Source organism: Schistocerca serialis, chromosome 6 (genome assembly GCF_023864345.2).
Source record: "Schistocerca serialis cubense isolate TAMUIC-IGC-003099 chromosome 6, iqSchSeri2.2, whole genome shotgun sequence".
Lineage (NCBI taxonomy): Eukaryota > Metazoa > Arthropoda > Insecta > Orthoptera > Acrididae > Schistocerca > Schistocerca serialis.
Genome location: NC_064643.1, coordinates 20754238 through 20779301, shown reverse-complemented (window position 1 = coordinate 20779301; position 25064 = coordinate 20754238). Strand labels below are relative to the sequence as shown.

The 25064-nt window shown below is 40.0% G+C and overlaps 2 protein-coding genes across 2 annotated transcripts in view; both read left to right on the top strand.

Moving 5' to 3' along the window:
• The window catches only part of LOC126484637 (molybdenum cofactor biosynthesis protein 1-like), a 336598-nt gene that overhangs the window by 93521 nt on the left and 218013 nt on the right, over positions 1-25064 (top strand). The gene's annotated exons all lie outside the window — the stretch shown is intronic.
• Positions 15136-25064, top strand: part of LOC126484638 (molybdenum cofactor biosynthesis protein 1-like) — a 94388-nt gene continuing 84459 nt past the window's right edge. Inside the window, exon 1 of the mRNA XM_050108230.1 lies at positions 15136-15363. Coding sequence (XP_049964187.1) covers positions 15175-15363 — 189 coding nt within the window. The 5' untranslated portion in view covers positions 15136-15174. The remainder of the gene's footprint in view (positions 15364-25064) is intronic.

Below are 25064 nucleotides of genomic sequence, written 5' to 3'. Positions count from 1 at the left end.
ACCATGACAGCTGTGCTATAAGTGAATACCATCCTTATATTAGAACAAATAAGCCCTCGGTCACAAATATTAAGTCAAAATTGACCAGGTTTCGATGCTACTATGAGCGTCGTCTTCAGAATTACACTAACTGTTCTAGAACATATTATGTATATAATACATTAATAAAATTAAAGTTTGTACTGACTGGAAAAGATGAAGTACAAACTTTAATTTTATGAATGTATTATATACCTAATATGTTTTAGAACAGTCAGGCTAATTCTGAAGACGACGCTCATAGTAGCATCGAAACCTGGTCAATTTTGACTTAATATTTGTGACCGAGGGCTTATTTGTTCTAATATAATTCTGACACGGGCACTGAACCTTAGCAGCTATGTTCAAAGTTTTATGAATGCCATCCTCCGACCAATAGTGCAGTCATATTGGCAACATATTGGCGAGGCATTCGTCTTTGTGGATGACATTTCGCATCCCCATTGTGCACATCTTGTGAATGACTTCCTTCAAGATAATTACATCACTCGACTAGAGTGGCCAGCATGTTCTCCAGACATGAACCCTATCGACCATGCCTGGGATAGATTGAAAAGGGCTGTTTATGGGCATGTGACTTGCCAACCACTCTGAGGGATGTACGCCGAATCGCCGTTGAGGAGTGGGACAATCAGGACTGACAGTGCCTTGATGAACTTGTGGATAGTATGGCACGACGAACACAGGCATGCATCAATCCAAGAGGACTTGCTACTGGGTATCAGAGGTACCCGTGTGTACAGCAGTCTGGACCAACACCACTGAGAGTCTCGCTGTATGGTGGTACAACATGCACTGTGTGGTTTTCATGATCAATAGAAAGGGCGGAAACGATGTTGATCTCTATTGCAAATTTCTGCACAGGTTCAGGAACCGAGGGGATGCAAAACGTTTTTTGATGTGTGTATGTATGTATGTATGTATGTATGGGATGGGCATCAGTTGTTTGGTAAGTGGTGCTTAGGTGTGTGTGTGTGTGTGTGTGTGTGTGTGTGTGTGTGTGTGTGAGAGAGAGAGAGAGAGAGAGAGAGAGAGAGAGAGTGGAGGGGGGGAAACTGTGGTTGGTAAGACCTTTTTCCTTTTTGTAATGTAGTGGATTTGTTTACGGTTCATTGAGGTAATTTATGTTTGATTAATTTCGTATTATTTTTTGGGGGTATTTATTTGCTTATATCGGTGGGTTTTATGGAGTGTGGTCTGGTGTTGTTGATTTGTGGCAGTTGGTAGTATTGTGCACCTTGGTTGAGCTATATAGGTCAAGTGAAATTTGCAGTACCAGGTTTTTGTGTCTGGTTTCATGGTATCTCTGGCTATGTTTGAGCCGTATAGACCAAGTGAAAGTTTCAGTGTATGTGTGGGTTTCTAGTATCACTGTCTTCATTGGAGCTGTTTAGTTCAGGCAAAATGTATGATACCAATAGCTGTTATTCGCAGTTTTGGGGTGGGATGATTGTTGAGGGTTTGTTGAGGATTTTGTGTGCATAATTTTTGGTTTGATATTTATTTTGGAATGGTGTCATCATCCTTATTGTTGTGTGTGGTGATTGACACTGCCCAAGACCCCTACTTCGAGCGGTTCCCCCATTAGTTTCACTTTATTTCTGGTGTTAAATATTCCACTTGTTAGGGCCTGTTTATGTTTGTTCATGGGTGTAGTGATAGATGTTGTGGTCTCCATATTGAAAACGCTTGAAATAGGAGTGTCACCATCTTGAAGATGCCACGGGTTAAAGCAAATAAGAGAACAAGAACTTTTGGTAATCCCCTGCTGCCTATGTCTGTAAAATATGCTAACAACAAATTATGGCTAGTGCTACTCTGCTCGAATTGATAATTATGAAATTACTTGTAGATTTGTTATGTCAGGGGTAAAACAGCGATTTTGAAAATATCCACTGCTCGTCCTATACTATTTAGCTGCTATTTTTATATAATACTTCAAACAAAACATTCATGTAATGGGACGCAGACTACTGTCAGCTCTCTATATATGGGTAAAGTCAGGATCTATATAATAGTATTAGTATGCAGAATTTACGTTCTGGAGCCCAGATATTCTTATAAATTATGGACACCTTGTCTCATGGGGTATTTTTTTACTTCATTTTTAAGGATTTGGGGATTTTTGTTTGCCTGTCCATCTCTTGTCATACTGTTACACTTTTCTAGCAGAATATAAAGCTGTAATCTGAACCGTACGGAGAGGTGCACAGTCTACATGGAAATATGCCATTGGTACTTGAGGGAACATAGATATATTAATGCTTAAATTCACATCATTGATTTTCCACAATAGTATTTGTTTTATAGTCAGTTATAAACCAGCTTTTGGCATTCTGTGTCATCCTCAGACAATTTCTGATGATGTCCAAAAAAGCCAAAATCTGATTCATAACGAACTATAAAATAAATGACTTTGATCATGCTGAGCACCACAGCTGAGACCAATATTAATGATTATATGTGTTATTACATATTTATCATGTTGCAGTTGGTTTCACTGATTGAACATCTTCAAATTGCCCATTTGTGTCATGACTTTACACATGTAGGCCACCTGAATATGTTTAGTGAACAAATCTGGTCATAACACAATAAATGTGTAATAATACAGCTTAGATGGTTATTAATATGAAATAAATATTATTATGGAACATCAATCATGTGTATTTCCAGGGTTGCCACATGTTCTGGAAATCAGGGAATTTCAAATGTATCAGGGAATTTTGAAAAGAGCACTGGAAAAATCTTGTTTTTGTCTCAGTAGATGAAATGGTTTGTTTACTGAGATGTCATGTGTCATCACTGGCTGGGTGCAGCTGAGTACGTGCATAACTTCCGTACTCCCTTATTCTTACTGCTTCTCCCCTTTATACCACTCCCCTCGAATTGCAATCAGTACCACCACCACTTCTTGCCACTAGCCTAGCAGCTATCGACAAGAGACAGGGAGGCAGGAGGAGTGGTTATTTGAATCTGATTCTCAGAGATTGTTGACGCAGCAGCCAGAGGTGGTGATCACGTATACATGAGTTGTGTCTGGGTGACTGTCTGAATATCTGTGTGCTCTTGTTTTCTGACAAAGGGTATGGCGGAAGTTTAGTTGTGAGAATGTTATTGTCTTTTTTACATGCCTGGATGTGGCTCAGCAATCATCTTTACCGTGAGTTGCTACTATCCTCATTAGCGTTGATTCTCAGAGTATTTGTGCAACTCACCAGCTACACAACCGGCAGGCCGGAAAGGACAGAAGGAAGACTCCCTTGAAGACTTGCTACATCCCTCCAGCCAATCAACACATGAGTCTCCCTCTGCCAACTGGAAAGGCTCGAAAAAGTCCACCAAAGGCAAATGGTCTTCTGTTTCGCTGACCCAAAGATCCTCTTTGACGGTGTCGCCATGTGATACCTTCTCCTGGCCGGCCACCATTTCGCCAGTGTGCCCCACCAACCTTTCTTGTGCCCTGGATTCCTCATGTCGACAGCAGAAGAAAGCCGACACTTCTGTAGGACCACATGGAGCAGGATCCTCTTGCCTCTGTGCCCTGTAGCAGTGAGTTTTCGCAGACTGGCACTCGGCAGCTGCCGAGGTGACACCCCTTCCTATTGTCCTCATCGTGACTGTCCTCCAATGGAACTTTTGCAGCCTTTGATCCAACAAAGAGGATTTATGACTGCTTTTAGAATTGCAGCTTCTACTTGTACTCTGCCTTCAGGAAACAAAATTCATCCTCACGACTGCTTTGAGCTTTCACATTTCTTCCTGGTCTGTTTTGACCTTCCGCTCGAGGTTGGCATTCTGTCTCATGGGGGAGTCATGCTGCTCTTATGGGATGACATTCATAGTCAACCCATCCATCTCCCTGACTACCTGTCATCAAGCTGTTGCAGTTTGTCTATTCCTTCCTCACTTGAGCTTTTCCCTTTCTACCATTTACACCCCTCCGTCATTCGATGTCACCAGGTTCGACTTCCTCCAGCTTATTGGACAGCTTCCTTGCTGATTTCTGCTGCTTGGGGACTTTAATGCACACCATCCCATCTGGGGCTCTTCCAGAACCTATCTGAGAGGTGCCCTCTTCGCTCCCATTCTTAATCAACTTAACCTTTTCTTCTTTAGCACAGAAGCACCCATGTTGCTTTCAGACTCGTCACACACCTATTCCCATTTGGACCTTTCCTTCTTCACTGCCTGTCCTGCACATCATCTTGAACGGTCCGTTCTTTCTGACACCTACTCGAGCGACCATTTCCTGTGTGCTATCCATTTGCTAACTCCTACCCCACCTCCGTGCACATCGAAATGGCAGCTGACTAAGGCTGACTGGAGACTTTACTCCTCCCTGGCGACCTTCAACGAACACGATTTCCGCAGTTGTCATGACCAGGTGGAATTTCTTACAAACATTATCCTTACCGTCAGAACATTCCATTCCTCACACTTCCTCTTTACCATGCTGTGTCCCAGTCCTTTGGTGGACTGAAGCCTGCTGTGATGTAATTCGCATTCTTTGGGATAACCAAACAGGCAGCTGAACTTCATTCACTAGTTCTTTTAACAGTTTCATCCCCCTCTTCCATCGTGTGCACCAACCTCCGACGGTTCTCTGGGAGCAAGATCCATTCCCCAATTTTCACACTGACAGTAGCAGACAATATCATCGTGTACCCTATTGCTATCTCCAACACCTTGGGTCGCCATTTTGCAGAAATTTTGAGCTCCTCCCACTATCATCCTGCCTACCTCTATAGGAGATGAGCAGAGAAGACTCGGGCAATAACATCTCTTCTCAGAATCCTGAGTGTTACTGTGCTGCCTTTACTATGAGGATGCTAGACCACGCTCTCACTTCATCTCAATCCTCCGCCCTGGACCAGACACTGTTAACTTTCAAGTGTTGCAGCACCTTTCTCTTGTGGGCAAGCACTTTTTGCTTAATACATACAACCGGACCTGGGCAGAGGGCATGTTTTCCAGCCACTGTTGTGAAGGCACTGTCATACCCACACCTAAGCCCGGTAAGGACAAACAACTTCCTTCTGGCTATTACCCACTTTGTTTACCCATGTCATGAATGGTTTTCTGTGGAAATCCCAGACTGGCTTTGTTTTTCAATTTGGAGAAAGCCTACGACATTTGTTGGAGGACTGGTATCGTTTGTACTCTCTACACATGTGGCCAACTGCGCCATCTCCTTGAGGAATTTTTAAAAGACGAGTCTTCGATGTACGTATGGGGTCTGCCTCCTCGGACACCTTTATCCAGGAAAATGGTGTACCTCAGGGTTCTGTCCTAAGTGTCGTCGTCTTTGCTGTCACCATTAACCCTACAATGGCCTGTCTCCTGCCGGGCATCTCCGGCTCTCTCTTTGTTGATAATTTTGCCATCTACTGCTGCTCTTCATGAACCTGTCTCATTGAGTGGTGTCTTCAGCAATGTCTTTATCGTCTTTACTTATGGAGCATGGACAGTGGCTTAAGTTTTTCTACTGACAAAAACATTTGTATGAATTTCTGGCAGCACAGCTGGTTTCTCCCACCATTTTTACATCTTGGGCCTGTTGCTCTTCCATTCATTGAAACTACAAAATTCCTGAGGCTCCTGCATTATACAAAACTATCTTGGTCCTCCCACTTCATGCTCCCTGCAGCTTTTTCGATGGGTGTGAACCCTTCACCATCTTGGCTTCGTGCGGCAGCCCATCTTCACCTTGACCTTCATTTCCAAAGACACTGCACCAGGCTCGGTCTATTGCCTTCAGTTTCACGACCTATGCATGGAATTTTGCAGTAGTATCTTTGTATACACTGATGGCTCTTGGACTGACCATGGTGTCGGGTGTGCCTTCAACGTCAACCAACATTTTTTGGTACTGACGTCCGGCACATTGCTCAGTATTTACAGCAGAGCTCTTCACCCTGTATCAGATCATCGAGTACATCTGCTGACATACTCTTTTCACTGTGTCACTGCTCAGACTCTCTTGGCACCCTTCAAAGCCTCTGTGCAGTGTAGACTGTCCATCCCTTAGTGCACCGGTTCCAGGAAAGCTTCCACTTGCTCACTTTTTATGGAGCCACTGTGATGTTTATGTGTGTTCCAGGTCATATCGGTCCAAGAGGTTGCTGACACTGCTGCCAAAGCTGCATTCCTCGTACTTCAGCCCAATAATTCTTGCATTCCCTCTGATGATCTCTTGTTACTTTCTGTCAGGAGGTGGTGTCACTTTGGCATCGCCACTGGTCCTCCATTCATAGGAATAAGCTCTGGGTTATTAAGCCTCTCCCAGTGGCTTGGACAACCTCCTCTCAGTCCTCCTGTGGCGAGGAGGTCATTTGAACTAGGTTGCATATTGGGCACTGCCTTTTTAGCCATCACCATTTGTTAAGTGGTGCTCCCCTACTACTTTGTGCACATTGCACCCAACTTTTAACTGTCTGCCGTTTCCTGAGGGGATGCCCTTTTTTTTTTTAGAGTTTACATTCCCTTTTGGGTTTGCCATCTGAGTTATTGGCTATTTTAGTGAACAATGCGTGGGCTGTCGACTCTGTTTTACTTTTTATCAGTTGTAGCAATATAGTGAAGGCCATTTAATTTTTAGTTCTGGGCCTCCATTTCACTATTGCGTACTTCATAGACCTTTCTCCACGTCCCTGTTTCTAGCTGTCCTATCTTCCGTCATTAAACGTTGACATGTAATCATTTTTAACTCCTCTCTTCATCTTTGTGTTTCACAGTTTTGGCATGGACACATATGACCCTAGTTGTTTTTGCACCCTAAAACAAAATGGGGGAGAAATACAAAGCCCTTACATTCTTTTGTCGACTTATGTCTTTACCTCCCCTTGAGACCTCAAAATTTGTCGGGGAAAAATTCTAAAACGTGTCTGTGGAATCAGAGAAATATCAGGGAATTTCACTTGGAGAAACTTGTGGCAAACCTGATTTTAGGTTTTTATATATGGAAATTATTTTTGCTTCTGGTATTGCAGTTCTGAATTGCTGAGTTCATCTTAAACTAAATCTTGTTATTAATCATATATACCATTAGGGAATATAACTTCTATAGGCATGTAAGTGTGAGAATCCATGGGTCCCTGAAGAAGCTTTTTCAAGATGTAGAATAAATAATTTTTTCCGCTTAGCTGAAGTACCTCAGAAGATTAAGCCATATGAGTAAACTGAGTGAAAGTGTGTTAGCAATCCTTTGTCCAGTTTGATACAGTAAGAGATTTCTAAGCACAAAATGGGCGGAACTGAGCTTCTCGGTTAACTGACCCACATGCTGGTCTCACACGTGATTGGTATCTGCATTCCCAGGAACTTAGAACATGGGAGCCTAATTGCCCATTTATCCCTACTTTTGATATTCGTATCTGTAAGTTGCTTTTATTTCTTTAGAACTGCACAATACAAGTTTTTAGGCATTAAGCTGGTACCTGTGGATCTATACAAGCCTGTTCTGTTATTATCCTGGATGTTTCTGGTATGAATGAGTTTAGATCTTGCATCAATAAGTTTGTGACACTGCAAACATTAGAGTTTTTCCAAAGCCCTCCAGTGCCCCAAGTAAATCATTTTTGTGGACTTGGCAGCAAACACTGTGTGCCACACCATATTTTATGTTCTCCCTTTTTGAGTTTAATCTTATTCCTGTCTTATCATTTGTTAATGTGACCTTCCATTTTCTGTAGTTAAAGTACAACTCAATCCATGCAAGGGGAAGACTTTTAATGCCATACTATTTTAGCTTCCCCTCTCAGAATTTTTTAATCTAAACAGTCAAAGGCTTTGGCAAGATGACAGAGGGGATAATTTCCACTATTTAATTCTACTGGAATTGAATTTGTGAGATATTATGTTGGATTCTCAGTATAGAAGCCTTTACAGAAGTCAAACTGTGTTGTTAAAAAGTTATTCTCTGAATGGTGGTTCACCATTCTAAGTGGATTTAGGTTGAAATACTATGCAGAGATGAAGAGGCTTACAAAGGCAGGAATAGGCTGGTGAGTTGCACCAAAGCAGTAGTTGGATGAAGACCACAACAGCAGCTTCAACTCAGTTTATTGATGGAAATCTAGCTCTTGCCGAAATTAGCTCTCTCTCTCTCTCTCTCTCTCTCTCTCTCTCTGACACACACACACACACACACACACACACACACACACACACACACACACACTCTTCCTTCTAGCTACCACTCCATCTCTCTTACCAGTGTGTTCTCAAGGTGATGGGACGTATGATTCATGCCCGGATGATATGGTGGCTCGAGTCTCACAACTTTTTATGAATGCACAGTGTGGCTTTCAACACGGCATTCTGCAGTGGACCATCTCATTATTTTGCCCACCCATGTCATGAATGGTTTTCTGCAGAAATCCCAGATTGTCGCTGTGTTTTTTGATTTGGAAAAGGCCTATGACACCTGCTAGAGAGCTAGTAACGTCCATACTCTTCACATGTGGGGCTTCCGTGGCCACCTACCCTGTTTCCTTCAGACATTTTTAAAAGACCGAGTTTTCGAGGTGCATGAAGGGTCTGCCTTGTCGGACACCTTTATCCAGGAAAATGGTGTGTCTCAGGGTTCCATTCTGAGTGTCATTCTCTTTGCTATCACCATAAACCCTATAATGGCCTGTCTCCCACTGGGCATCTCCGGCTCTCTTTTTTTTTGACGATTTTGCCTTCTATTGCAATTCTCTATGAACCTGTCTCACTTAGTGGCATCTTCAGCAATGTCTTGATTGTCTTTACTCGTGGAGCATCAACAATGGCTTTCGCTTTTCCACTGACAAAACTGTCTGTATGAATCCCACGAACGCTGACTGCAAATTTGTATGTCCGTCTGGTTATTTGACCTGTTGTGCTGCCATTCACAAACAGCATTCCAGGAGGTGTTTTCCTACAGGATAACACTTGCTCACATACTGCTGTTGTAAGCCAACATGCTATAGTGTGTCAACATATTGCCTTGGCTTGCTCGATAACCAGCTCTACCTCCCATCGAGCACGTATTGGACATCATCTGATGACAGCTTCAACCCATCCACAAACATCATTAACTGTCCTTATATTGGCCAACCAAGTGCAACAGGCATGGAACTCCATCCCACAAACTGACACATGACACGTGTACAATAGCGTACCAGCATTTGCATTTACATTTGCAGTGGCTTGTCTCACACTCCCATTGATCCTGCAACGTTAATCACTTTACATACGTTGTCTCAACAAATATATTCCTGGTATTTCATTACTCTACATTAATTATTTTTTGGTGTTGCAAATTTTTCCGTCAGTGTACCTGGCCTTTCTTTAACCATCCCTGGGGCAATGCAGAATTCTCTTCCCAGTAGCGAGAAAATGCCGTTATTCCAATTTTGAAATCACATAAATTGCCTCTTCAAACGGACAGCTGTCGTCCAGATTGTTTACTCAGTGTCCTGCAAGTTACTTGAACATATGGTTAGTTGAAGGCTGTATTGTGTCCTTGAATCCCCGGATCTTTTGGCTTCGATCCAGGGTGCTTTTCGCCAAGGGCGCTCTACTGAAGATAATTTAGTCCACTTGAAGTGTGCTATCTGAACAGCTTTTGCTCAGCATCAGTTCCTTGTTGCAGTTTTCATTGATCTGCCTGTATATCTTATGATACCACATGGTGCCATAACGTCCTTGCCACCTTAAAGGAGTGGGGCCTCCATGGCCCACTCCTGATTTTTATCCAGAACTTTCTTCCATGTCACACATTTTGGGTACAGGTTGGTGCCTCCTGTAGCATCCCCCCCCTGCAGGAGAAGGGGCTTGCACAAGGTTCTGTTTTGAGTGTCACTCTCCTTTTTGTGGCTATCAATGATCTGGCGGCAGCTGCATGACATATTTTGTCCCCATCATTTTTGTTCGTCTGCGACGGCTATTGCTGGAGGCAGAATGCAGGGAGCAATACACCAAGCACAATCCTGGGCTTTCACTCATAGCATCCATTTTTTGGCTGCCATGACCTACGTTATGCATTTCTGTCATCGTGTTTTTTAGGTCCGGTCTTTGATGCCTAGTTGACATGGCTTCCCCGTCTTTACCAACTAAAGCAGACATGTAGGTCGCACCTGAATGCTCTTTTATGCCTCAGCGGTGTGGTCCACTCTACTTTGATATGGCTGTATGCAGCATTGGTGCAGTCACACCTAGATTACAGGAATCTCTCATATGACTTTTTATCAGCTTCGACATTACGTCTGGATTCGATACACTATTGTGGGGTAAGACTGGTAACAGGTGCCTTTGGACTAGGCAGCAGTTCCACTATTGTGGGTTCTGCACCATCAAAAATTGATGGCAGCTGCTCACCCATAGTACCCTAACTGTCATCTCCTCTTTCCAGATACAAGATCTACCTCCCAAAACGGCAACACAGAAGGTGACCCCATATCTAAGACGAGAATGAAAGTACGCATGATATGCATTCAATACTGTTTTCTCACTACAGCATGATTTTAATGAACAAAGAAGATGACGTGTTTTGGTCAGTTCTGCATTGAGACATTCAATATGCTTGTTCCATCTGATGTCACTCTGCAGCCAAAGTCGTAAGAATTTGGTTTCAGTACTGTTACCAACTGCTTCGTCATTGATAGAGACTGATGGGATAAACATGTCCTTGTTAGGAACATTGTGGAATTTTAGAGCAACGGTTTTCTTACTGTTTATTGCAAGCCGATTACTCTGTGCCCAGCTGCTAAGTTGTTTCGTGACTGTGTTTACTGTCTGCTGTAACTGTTCATTGTCATCTCCTTTTAGTAGAATCGTGGTGTCATCTGCAAATATGATTGATTTGTGTGCATCAATATTTAAGCTTAGATCATTTATGTACAGAAGAAACAGAAGGGGTCCCAATACGGATCCTTGGGGTACACCACATTTTATTTGTTTATAGTCAGATAAGTGATTAGATACAGTTTTTAGTTCAATATTTGTGTGCTTGACGCACACTGCCTGCATACGATTTGTCAGGAAGGAACTGATCCACTTGTTGGACAGACCTCGAATACCATATCTTTCTAGCTTTGATAGCGGAATTTTATGGTCCACCATGTCAAAAGCTTTTGACAAGTCAATAAAGACTCCTATTGTTTCCTGTTTTTTGTCCATCAGGTTTAGGATGAAATTGATGCACTCATAGACAGCAGTTGTCGTTGACCTCTTATTTCTGAATCCATGTTGTTCATTACATAGGATGCTGTTTTTATTTATAAATTTCATAAGTTTCTCATACATAACTTTTTCCAGTACTTTAGAGATGCAGGAGAAAATTGTGATGGGTCTGTAGTTATTTACATTGTCTTTATCCCCTTTTTTATATACAGGAATAACTTTTGATGTTTTTAACACATCAGGGAAAGTGCCTGCCTGAAGTGAGCAGTCGCATAAATGTGTGAGTACTTCAGTTAGGTTTGATGCGCTCTTCTTTAACACTGTTGCAGGTATACCATCAATACCTGCCAATTTGGAATTTTTTAGTCCTTTTATTGCTTTAGCTACTTCATCTTGTGAAACAGAACCGATGTACATTGATCCTCTACATGTACTTATTTTATATTCATTTGCCTGGATGCTCTTAAAATTTGATTGTAACATATTTTCAGCAACACCTGTGAAAAAGTTGTTAAATGTGTTAGCTACTTCTAAGGGGTTTGTTACTTTTTTATTTTTATGTGATAGTGTTATATTTTTCCAAGGTTGTCTGTATTCTCCACATTCTTTTTTTATAACACTCCACATAGCCTTTGATTTATTAGCTGAATTATAAATGATTTCATCATTATGCATTATTTTTGCTGCTTTTATTACTTTTCTTAATATTTTGGAGTATTTTTTATAGTATGCGCGTACTACAGGTGAGGAATTTTTCGAGTTACATATTTCATGAAGTAGTCTTCTCTTCTGGCATGAAACCCTTATTCCCTTTGTGATCCAGCTGTTTGTTCTAGAGTTTCCCCGTATGGTTAATGTTTTCAGTGGGAATGCAAGTTCAAAGAAATGGGTTAATGTATCAATGAAAGTGTCGAATTTTTCATTAATATCATTCATTTTGTACACTCCTAGCCATTTTTCTTTGTGTAATAAGTTGTTGAAGTAGTTCACATTATGCTGATTATAGCTTCGATACGCTGTTCTAAAAGACATGTTGTTAATAATACTGCCTTGTACTTTTATGCTTCATATTTGAGCAAGATGATCACTAAAACCTGCATTGAAAATTTTTAGTGAGGTGTTGTGTAAACTCTTATTTACTAGAAACTGATGAAGAGCTGTTTGACAAGTTTCTGATACTCGGGTAGCTGCTTTTACTTCAGCCTTTAAATTGAAGGACGTTGCAAGGTTCAAAATGGTCTCCCTATTTCCACTATTCATGAGGAAGTCAATATTGAAGTCACCACAGATTATAAATTCACAATCCATTTTATTTACTTTATTTAGCAATGACTCCATTTTGTTTAAGAAAAGTTCAAAATTCCCAGACGGTGATCGGTAAACTGTAGCAATAACCAGGTTGAACTGAGTAATTTTTATAGCTGCAATTTCATAATCCTTTTCGACATTTGCCCTAGTTAAGTCAGGTAGTGTAATAAAATCTACATTATCCTTTGTGTAAATTGCTACCCCACACTGTTTGCTGTTTTTCCTGCAGTAGTAAGCAGCCAAGACAAATTTGTTTATTTTAGTATTCTGGATTAATTCTGGGCTAAGCCAGTGCTCAGAAATGCATAACACTGAGATATAATTAAGTTCATGTGTTAATAGAACGTTAATTTCATCGATCTTATTACGCAGGGATTGCACATTATGGTGATAAATTTTTAAATCGGGCGTATTCACAATTTGGTAATTGGGAATCATATTTACAGCATCACATACCTCTAGTTTAAATTAGGAATGTCAGCAGCGTTGTATTTTTGTTCTTCTTTCTTGTTTATTTTGTTTTCCTCGCTGTTGGAAGGATGTTCAGGAAGCTGATAAATTGTTCTATCCCTTACAAGTCTTTCTTTGATGTTATCTTTTAACAAGATAATGCAAGACTACACATCACCTGAGCTGTACTGAGCTACCTCGATACAGAGAGTGTTCCACTGTTGCCGTATCCAGCATTTTCTTCAAATCTGTCACCTGTGGAGAACGTCTGTTCACAGGATGCCAAGAGATGGGTATGCCACCAGCCGCCAGCCACCAGTCGCCAGCCACTACAGTTGAAGAACTCTGACATATGACATTCAGTTGAGTAGCATGAAATGATGTACCCATGGCTGTAATCCAACCTCGATTTGATATCCAGTGTGATGAGAGCTGTTCTGCTTTTCCAGTTTCAATACTGAAATTCATATATTATTTTTATGCTATCCTAACCAGATTGGACTGTGGTGTCATACAGCATAAAATATCTTACAACGTGTTGAATTAGTTATGAGAAGTGTAGAACAGCCAGCAGGGGAAAGATGTTGGCAATGAGACAGCTTTTATGTATAACACCAGTACAGTGTTTCACAGTGCATAATGCTTCTGCAGATTGAGAACAAAATGTGTGGTTTGCTTTCATCCATTTTCACAAACATAGCCTAAAAAATAATGTTGACATTACTGTGCATTTCACTCTGAGGCATATTGCACTCTGAGAATGTTCATCGAATTCAGTTACTTTGTATTATATTTCAGTAACAGTGACATAATAGCAAATTGGACTGTATGAGTTTTTACGGATTTTTTTTCCAGACACACACTACCATTTCTTCAGATTTATTCAATTTGGGTATAAATCCTTTCCAGCATATATGCTGTACACAAAATGTTGAACATAAAATGTAGCTATCTGCTGATTTAACATCTTGCTGAGTATACCGGTACAATATTTTGTTGTAACAAATAGTTGAATGTATTTTACACACTTATAAACTTATTTATACAGTTATAGTAATTTATACCATTACATTAATGTTGTACCTTAATGTTCTGGAAGACGATATTATAAGGAACCTCATACTTTTCCTGGATGATAGAGTTGTCTATAATGAATTATTGCCTGAAAAAAATCTGCACAAATTTGAGTCAGATCATAACATTTCAATTTGGTCCAAAGATAGGCAACTGAGTTTAAGTTTTCAGAAATGTAAATTGGAGCACATCACAAAACAAAAAAAGACAGTATTGTATGACTACATTATCAAATAATCACAGTTTTAATTGGTCAACTCATACAAATATCTGGATGAAATGAAATGGTGACATAGACTCACTTGTAGGCAAAGCAGAATGCAGACTTCAATTCATTGGTAAGACACTGGAAAATGCAATCAGTCTATAGAGGACATTGCTTACAAAATACTTGTGTGGCCCATTCTAGAATATTGCTTAAGTATGACCCATAACAAATAAGGCTAATGGCAGACATTGAATGTATACAAAATAGTGTAGCATGATTGATCATAGATTTATTTGATGCATGGGAGAGCATCAAGAAGCTACTAAAAATTGGAAATGCCAGACAAGTGAAGATAGACGCCAAATATATGACAAAACCTAACTTATGAAATTTCAGGAACCTGTATTAAGTGAGGTATTTAGGGATTATACAATAACCGCATATGTATCACTCCTATAGGGACCATGAAGGCAAGATTAATTACAGCATGCACAGAACCATTTAAAGAATCATTCTTCCCACACTCCACATGAGCATTGAATGGGGAAAAACCATAATGTGTGGTACAACAATGTACTTTGTCGGACAAACCCACAGTGGTTTATACAGTGTGCATGGAGACATGGAATCAGTTGACAGTAGCTGGGTAATGGTTCATATTGATTCCCATTTCCCTGTTGCAGTAGGTGATCTTATGCCTCTAATTATTTTTCCATTGCTATCTTAACTTGCATTCTTCAATTCAGTTTATTAACCCTTCTTATCTCTTTGTATTAGGGCAAATGTACAGTTAACTTTTGAGGAATTTGTATTTTCAATTTATCAACTGGAGTTTTGTTTCATATGCAGCAGCAATGTTACAAATTATTTGTTTCAGTTTCTTTAGAATAATTTGCTGTTTCACGGGTGCTTTGAAGGAAATAAAAGATCTCGAAAGTGTCTTAATGACAACCGATGGCCTCATGTTGACAAGACAGCTGGTTGCCTTGCAGAGGGCAGGGCTTGACGGTCTGAACATCAGCTTAGACACCCTGCAGTCCCAACGCTACAACCAGATCACGAGGAGGAAAGGCTGGGAGCGTGTCATGGTTGGCATAGATCTAGCCTTGCAACTTGAATACGACCCTGTGAAGGTATTACTAGTGCAGCTGTCATCGCATGCAGACTTTCATAAACAAAAGATATAAATCTGTTGTTAAGAATATCAATACAAGAATCACCATTTTAAAGCAGTATGCCCACACCCTCGCCCCCATCCCCGCTCCCACCCTCACCGCTGTCTCCACACTGCAGCTGTAAGTGAAGGAAGGTATATTAAGACAGAAGAAGTAAATTTTAGCTGACGATGCTAACAGTTTCGTAGTTTATACAACATAAAAAGGATGCCTTGCAAGTTTACCAATTAAAAATCTTATATTTTCCTCCCAAGAGAGTCTTATGAGACTCAAGATCTTTACAGTTTCTCTTTTTTTCTTTTGTGTCTTTAGTTTAAAATAAGTTTCCACTATTGTGGTGTTGTTTTGGTAAAAATACTCGATTGTTTGGAAAAATTATTCTTAATTCTGTAGTCACATTTTTGTTGTGTCTAAGTGCTACTGGTTTCAGTAGCAAGTGCCAGCATCAGTTCATCTTATTATCAAACATTTCTGTGCAAAATAAAAGCTGACCACTGTGGCCGAGCGGTTCTAGGCACTTCAGTCCAGAACCGTGCTGCTGCTATGATCGCGGGTTCGAATCCTGCCTCAGGCAGGGATGTCCTTAGGTTAGTTAGGTTTAAGTAGTTCTAAGTCTGGGGGACTGATGACCTCAGATGTTAAGTCCCATAGTGCTTAGAGCCATTTGAACCATTTTGCAAAATAAAAAGCTTCTGTACAACTGCAAACTAGACATACCATTTTCAGGGTGCAGTTCACACCTATTGAAAGCACAACAGTGACCTTTACTTTTAGTAGATAATACACCTACTGAGGTAAGTGACTTGATGACTGCACACAAGAAGTTGTCATTTATTCCATATGTAGCTACCATGCAGACTCATATTTTGTATTAGTTTGTCCTTACTCTTCCAAAAGGTTAAACCTTGTCTCTGCAGCCACAGCTTCCTCTCTTCAGCAGTTGTCTTCATCTCCATGTGTGAAGAAAATCCCATTCATTGATCATATTGTTTAAGTAGGATGTTCTCAGTCATCCCCTTGTTTTCTTACCTACGATCTTGCCTTCAGAAATGTTTTTTAAAAGATTATCATCTCCAGTTAAGTGTCCAGTGTATTTTGCTTTGCCCTGGCCTATAACTTTCAGTGGTTCTTTCTTCTCTCCTATTTCCTTTAATTTTTCTGTCAATGCAGATAGTTCTTGTACTTCTCCTCCAGAACCACATTTCAGCAGGTCTGAGGCGAGCTTCCTTTGGCTTTTCTAATGTACAGATTTTGCATCTGTGTGTCAGAACACTCCACACAAAGGTCTTTACAAATATTTTCTTAATGTGGAAGCTGATATGTTTATTCAGTTGCAGCTTCTTCTTATTTTGGAAGGAACTCTTCACCTGTGCTATTCTTTTCTTGAATGCCTTGAAATATTGATTGTTTTCTTGCAAAATGCTACTGAGATATTGAATTTCAGTTCCTTTCTTGAGTTGCTCATTGCCTGTTCTTGTGTCAGTCCTACCTCCACCTCCTTTCTTGTCTGTAGCCATAACTTTTGTCTTCTTTGTATTCATTTTTAGCTTTAGTTTTACAACTTCTTGATTTAAGGCCTGAAACATTTTATTTAGTTCCTACTCTGATTTACTATTGTGATGTCGTCAATCTGCAGTGTATATGCATGCAATTAAGTTTCCATATCGACATCATGCTCCAAAAACCACCTAACTGTGTGTGGCAGGGGGTACGTCTCATGCCACCAACTGATCCCCTCTGCCTTGTTCCACTTGTGAACAGTGCTTGGGAAGAATGACTGTCAGTACACTTCTGTATTATCTCTAACTTCTCAAATTTTCTTCTCGTGATCATTTCGTGAATTGTATATGAGAGAAACTATTATGTTGTCAGACTCTTCTCGGAAACTACTCTCTCGAAATTTGGGTAGTAAATCTTTCCGTGATGCACAACTGCTCTCTTATGGCATCTACCACTGGAGTTGCTGAGCATCTCTGTAATGATCTCACAGCGACTAAATGATCCTGTGACAAAACACTCCGCACTTCATTGGATCTTCTTTCTCTCTTCTGTCAGTCTTACTGGGTAAGGACACAGGGGTAATTTACATTCACTTAAGATTCTTCCTGTGAATCTTAGTCTGGCATCTGCTTTTCTATTGCTGTTTTATGTGGTCATTCCACTTTAAGGTTGCTCTGGATAGTTACTTCTAGATATTTTATGGTAGATTCTGTTTCCAGCAATTTGTCATTAATAGTGTAGTTGTACAGTATTGGATTTCTTTTCCTGTGTGTGTGTGTGTGTGTGTGTGTGATATGTTACATTTATTTATGTGCAGGGTCAACTGCCAGAGCCTACATCATTCACCAATCCTCTGCAGGTCATTGTGCAAATTGATACTGTCTTCTGTTATTGCTACTTTCTGATGGACAAGTGTAGTACCTGTGAACAATATTAAGGAGCCTCTGACACTTTCTACTGGATCATTTATATACATTGTAAATGTAATGGTCCTATCACATTTCCATGGCGTATTCCAGAAATTACCTTTTGATTCTGGTCATCTTTTCTTTGTTGTTGCTATTACTTCCTTGATGAACATATTAAGGAAGTAAGGTGATAGAAGGCACCCGTCTCTCACTGCCCTTCTGGTTTTCCTTCTTTCATATCCGGTTCAGTACTCTGACTTTAGTATATACTCAAAATTAATCATCTGTCCTTCCACTTTGGACATTACTTTAAGGAATGATGATATAATGGTAATCTGTTTATTAAACAATATTTTAACGATACACTATGCTTTCTGATCATATAGTGGCTTGATGATGGAATTTGATACTGAAATTAGTAATCATTAGACAAAATAAAAGTGAAGCTATAATAAAAGAAAGTAATATTTTGGATCATGTCAGTTGTTGTTCCAAACAACTGCACGTCAGGAATAGGTTCAAATGGCTCTGAGCACTATGCGACTTAACTTCTGAGGTCATCAGTCGCCTAGAACTTAGAACTAATTAAACCTAACTAACCTAAGGACATCACACACATCCATGCCCGAGGCAGGATTCGAACCTGCGAACGTAGCGGTCATTCGGTTCCAGACTGTAGCGCCTAGAACCACACGGCCACTCTGGCTGTCCAGGAATAGGTACTAAATTATTTGTCCGCTGATGACCTCACAGCTTAGAACACTAAAACACAAATGTTAATTGTTTGCTATGTGCCCTGGTAGAGTTTACAGCTGTTTACAGTTCACGATTGGTTGTTGGAGATTGGACATTACTCACATAGTGTATTTAGTGCACAGTGCAGAAAAAGGCAGTGTCCAGAAAAGTAAACAAGTGTAAAGGCAAAAGTTTCATGACAGGATGTTGTGTCACCATACTTGGAAGACAATTATAGCCAAAGACAGAAATTTAAAAGAAACTGGCTCATTTGAGCTGCGGAGACCTAGTTGAGGATTCTCAGTAGATAATTGTTAGCACAGTAGAATTTATAAAGAGACAATGTCAGTTCGTGTCAGGGAAGGTTGATTGGTAAGTATCTATCAGCTTTCTCGTAAAACTCACAATTTGAAGAATACACATCAAGGAAAAGGTAGAAGTCCAACAGTGTCAAATCTAGACAATAATATCGATCATCCAACAGTTTTGCAAAATCCCCAGTTGTACTTTACTTACTTACTTACTTACTAACTTACTCAGATTTGCTGTGTACCATACAAGGAACTGGTTTCCACTAGTTCACTTGATCAGCTGCCAAGTTCTCACCTTCCTCCAAGTTTGTGTCCATGGATTGAAGATTCATTGCAAAAGTTCCAGGTGTTAAAAGGTCTTCCTGTACATCTGTATCTGTCCATTGATTTCAACAACAGTGTTGATTTTGGGATTCTTCCACCTTACATGCGTAGAACATAACCTGCAATCCTCAGTCTTCTTTCAACAATAATTTTGTGCAGGCTGTGTAGACCTCTTATTCTCAGCACTTCATCGTTTGTAACTTGGTTGGGTTAACATCTTCAGAATTCATCTCTAGCATTGTTGGTGAAAAACATGGAGACTGTGTGCTGATTTTACTGACATTTTCCAAGTCTCACACATATAAACGATAAAGGAGTGCAGTCAAAGCTTTGTTGGCATATTACAGACCTAATTGCCATATGGACTGATTTTCCAGTTCTGCTGGTGATTTCTGCATCTGTGACCTCATTATTACATATAAAGCTACCGAGATATGGCAATCTGTCAACATCTTGTATTATCTTCTATTGCACTGTAATCGGGGAAGAGACGAGTAATTTCCACTTACTTTGCACATTCTGTTTACCTTATCCCTATTAATTTTCAGCCCTACACAATAGGGCATTTAATGAGAAAGCATATAAAAATTAACTTGATGCCTTCCAAGGAGACGGTCTCTACTTAGTCTCTACTCCTTCAAGCCTGACTTTGTAAGTGTAGACCAGACATGGCTTAAATTCAGAGAAATAGTATCGACATCAATTAAGAGATATATACCAAATAAATTGAAAGGATACCAAATAAATTAAAAGGGTGGTGCACAAAATACGTCAAAACTCAGCTGCAGAAGCAATGAAAAAAAGCATGTCAAAATTTAAAAGAATGCAAAATCTCCAAGATTAGCGATGTTTTACTGAAGCTCGAAACTTAGGGTGGGTTTCAGTGCAAGATGTGTTTAATAGTTCCCATAGTGAAACTTCGTTTTGAAATCTGGAAGAAAATCCAAAGAGGTTCTGGTTGCATGTGTAGTACACCAATGGCAAGACACAACCAATACCTTCACTGCGCAATAGCTGTGGTAATATTACTGATGACAGTGCTACTAAAGCAGGGTTACTAAACACGGATTTCTGAAATTTCTTCACCAAAGACAACAAAGTTATTATTGCAGTATTCAAATCAAGAACAACTGCAACTGTGAGTAACTTAGTAGTAGCTCTCCTCAGTGTCATAAAGCAGTTATGTTTCTTTCAGAGAATGCTGATACAATAGCTCCATTAGAAATCATATATAGCCCTGGAGATTCTAAAAGGTATCAGATAGATTATATAATGGTAAGACAGAGATTTAGGAACCAGGTTTTAAATTGTAAGACATTTCCAGGGGCAGATGTGGACTCTGACCACAATCTATTGGTTATGACCTGTAAGATTAAAACTGAAGAAACTGCAAAAAGGTGGGAATTTAAGGAGATGGGACCTGGATAAACTGAAAGAATCAGAGGTTGTACAGAGCTTCAGGGAGAGCATAAGGGAACAATTGACAGGAATGGGGGAAAGAAATGCAGTAGAAGAATAATGGGTAGCTTTGATGGATGAAGTAGTGAAGGCAGCAGAGGATCAAGTACGTAAAAAGACGAGGGCTAGTAGAAATCCTTGGGTAACAGAAGAAATATTGAATTTAATTGATGAAAGGAGATAATATAAAAATGCAGTAAATGAAGCAGGCAAAAAGGAATACAAATGTCTCAAAAATGAGATCGACAGGAAGTGCAAAATGGCTAAGCAGGGAGGGCTAGAGGACAAATGTAGGGATGTAGAGGCTTATCTCACTAGGGGTAAGATAGGTACTGCCTACAGGAAAATTAGAGAGACCTTTGGAGATAAGAGAACCACTTGCATGAACATCAAGAGCTCAGATGGAAACCCAGTTCTAAGCAAAGAAGGGAAAGCAGAAAGGTGGAAGGAGTATATAGAGGGTCTATACAAGGGCGATACACTTGAGGACAATATTATGGAAATGGAAGAGGATGTAGATGAAGATGAAATGGGAGATACAATACTGCGTGAAGAGTTTGACAGAGCACTGAAAGACCTGAGTCGAAACAAGGCCCCTGGAGTAGACAACATTCCATTGGAACTACTGACGGCCTTGGGAGAGCCAGTCCAGACAAAACTCTACCATCTGGTGAGCAAGATGTATGAAACAGGCGAAATACCATCAGACTTCAAGAAGAATATAATAATTCCAATCCCAAAGAAAGCAGGTGTTGACAGATGTGAAAATTACCGAACAATCAGTTTAATAAGCCACAGCTGCAAAATACTAACACGAATTCTTTACAGACGAATGGAAAAACTAGTAGAAGCCGACCTCAGGGAAGATCAGTTTGGATTCCGTAGAAATACTGGAACATGTGAGGCATTACTGACCTTACGACTTATCTTGGAAGAAAGATTAAGGAAAGGCAAACCTACGTTTCTAGCATTTGTAGACTTAGGGAAATCTTTTAACAATGTTGACTGGAATACTCTCTTTCAAATTCTAAGGGTGGCAGGGGTAAAATACAGGGAGCGAAAGGCTATTTACAATTTGTACAGAAACCAGATGGCAGTTATAAGAGTCGAGGGACATGAAAGGGAAGCAGTGGTTGGGAAGGGAGTAAGACAGGGTTATAGCCTCTCCCCGATGATATTCAATCTGTATATTGAGCAAGCAGTAAAAGAAATAAAAGAAAAATTCGGAGTAGGTATTAAAATCCATGGAGAAGAAATAAAAACGTTGAGGTTCGCCGATGACATTGTAATTCTGTCAGAGACAGCAAAGGACTTGGAAGAGCAGATGAACGGAATGGATGGTGTCTTGAAGGGAGGATATAAGATGAACATCAACAAAAGCAAAACGAGTGTAATGGAATGTAGTCGAATGAAGTAAGGTGATGCTGAGGGAATTAGGTTAGGAAATGAGACACTTAAAGTAGTAAAGGAGTTTTGCTATTTGGGGAGCAAAATAACTGATGTTGGTCGAAGTAGAGAGGATATAAAATGTAGACTGGCAATGGCAAGGAAAGCGTTTCTGAAGAAGAGAAATTTGTTAACATCGAGCATAGATGTAAGTGTCAGGAAGTCATTTCTGAAAGTATTTGTATGGAGTGTAGCCATGTATGGAAGTGAAACATGGATGGTAAATAGTTTGGACAAGAAGAGAATAGAAGCTTTCGAAATGTGGTGCTACAGAAGAATGCTAAAGATTAGATGGGTAGATCACATAACTAATGAGGAAGTATTGAATAGGATTGGGGGGAAAAGAAGTTTGTGGCACAACTTGACCAGAAGAAGGGATCGGTTGGTAGGACATGTTCTGAGGCATCAAGGGATCACCAATTTAGTATTGGAGGGCAGCGTGGAGGGTAAAAATAGCAGGGGGAGACCAAGAGATGAATACACTAAGCAGATTCAGAAGGATGTAGGTTGCAGTAGGTACTGGGAGATGAAGAAGCTTGCACTGGATAGAGTAGCATGGAGAGCTGCATCAAACCAGTCTCAGGACTGAAGACCACAACAACAACATATAGCCACTCATTTGATAAAGATCCATACCTAGAGACTGAAAAGTTGCTCAGGTCACACCAATGCTCAAGAAAGAAAAGAGGAGTAATCTACTAAATAACAGACTCATATCACTAATGTTGATTTGCATTAGGATTTTGGAACATATATTGTGTTTGAATATTATGAATTATCTCAAAGATAATGATTCATTGATAAATAGCCAAGATAGATTCAGAAATATTGACCTTTTAAAACACAGCTAGCTCTTTAGTCACGCAAAGTAATAAGTGCTGCCGACTGGGGCTCTCAAATTGATTCCATATTTGTAGATTTCCAGAAGACTTTTTGAAACAGTTCCTCACAAGTATTTTCTAATCATATTGTGTGCCTATGGTGTATTGTCTCAGTTGTGCAACTGGATGTGTGGTTTCCTGTCAGAAAGGTCACAGTTTATAGTAATTGATGGAAAATCGTCAAGTAAAACAAAAGTGATATCTGACATTCCTCAAGGAAGTGTTATAGACCACCTGCTGTTGCCGATCTACATTAACAATTTAAGAGAGAATCTGAGCAGTCCTCTTAGATGATGCTATCATTTACAGTCTTGCATATCATTTACTGTCTTGTAAAGTGATCAGATGATCAAAACGAACTGCAAAATGATTTAGGCTACCTATCCATATGATGCAAAAAGTGGTAACTGACCTTAAATAATAAAAATTGTTATGTCATCCGCATGAGTAGTAGAAGGCATCTACTAAATTTTGGTTACATGATAATTCACGCAGATCTAAAGGCTGTGAAGTCTATTGAATACTTAGGAATTACATTTACAAATAACTTAAATTGGAATGCTCACATAGATAACGTGGTGGGAAAGCAAACAAAGGACTGTGATTTAATAGTAAAACATTTAGAAGGTTAGGATTACTAAAGAGACTATCTACAACTATACTTGTCTGTCCTCTTTTGGAGTATTCTGCATGGTGTGAGATCCTTACCAGATAGGACTGACAAAGGACATCATTTAAAAGTTCAAAGAAGGGCAGCTCATTTTGTATTATTGGGAAACAGGAAAGTGCATGCCACAGATATCGCATGTGAATTGGGGTGGCAGTCATTAAAGCAAAAGCATTTTGCTGGAGCAGGTTCTTAAAATTTCAATCATCAATTTTCTCCTCCGAATGTGAAAATATTTTGTTAGAGCCCTCTTACATATGGAGAAATGATCATTGTAATAAAATAAGAGAAATCAGAGCTTGTACGGAAATATTGAAGTGTTTGGTTTTCCTCAAATGCTGTAGGGGAGTGGAATGGTAGATAAATAGGTTGAGGGTGGTTCTCTGAACCCTCTGCCAGCAATTAATTGTGAATTACAGACTAGTCATGCAGATATAGATAATGTAGATAGGCTTTCAATATTGTGCACTGATTCTCTAATTTTATACATTGCTCAAATACTTTCGTGGCGCTTTGGAGTGACCCCTTCAAAATAACGCTTTACCAGTCTTATTAATATGTATTTTGGTAACCAGGTTGATAAGAAGTTACAACAATACTCTCTTATTGCTCCCCAGTTTTGGGTTTTATTAATGAACAAAATCGCCGCAGTGTTCCATAACAATTACGGGCTGAAGTTTCCTGCTGATGGAACCAATATGATTTTCTGTGTTTCTGAGCATACAGGTTGTGTATGCTGTTTGGAGCCTGTTGTATGCTGAATCAAATGTTTTTATTGTTGTGATCTTCCATCTGAAGATTGGTTTCATGGAGTTGCCCATGCTAGCTTATCCTTTGTGACCCTCTTCACCTCTGGGTAACTACTGCAGCGTACACTAACTTGAACTTGCTTACTGCAGTCAGTTTTTGGTCTCCTACAGTTGTTACCCCCATTATATTCACAGATGACCACATATTGTGGAAACTGCATATTGTAATGTAGGATGCAACAATAAGGTACAGAAAGTTTCTGTTGAAAATTACGAATTATTTAGGAATAAAGGAGATGGCTCACCAAAAGGCAGAAGCACTGTCTCATCGATAGGCACACGAACAAAAGGTATGTAGAATGAGATTTTCACCGTGCAGTGGAGTGTGCACTGATATGAAACTTCCTGGCAGATTAAAACTGTGTGCCGGACCAAGAGTCAAACTTGGGACCTTTGCCTTTCGTGGGCAAGTGCTGAGCTATCCTTGCACGACTCACGACCCGTCCTCACAGCTTTACTTCCACCAGTACCTCGTCTTCTACCTTCCAAACTAAAAGGTATGTTACTTGGCGAGCTTCCAGAATGCACTTTCTTTTTCTAGCTGTAGGGAAAACATGTGCGCGCGCCCACACACACACACACGCACACACACACACACACACACACACACACACACACAC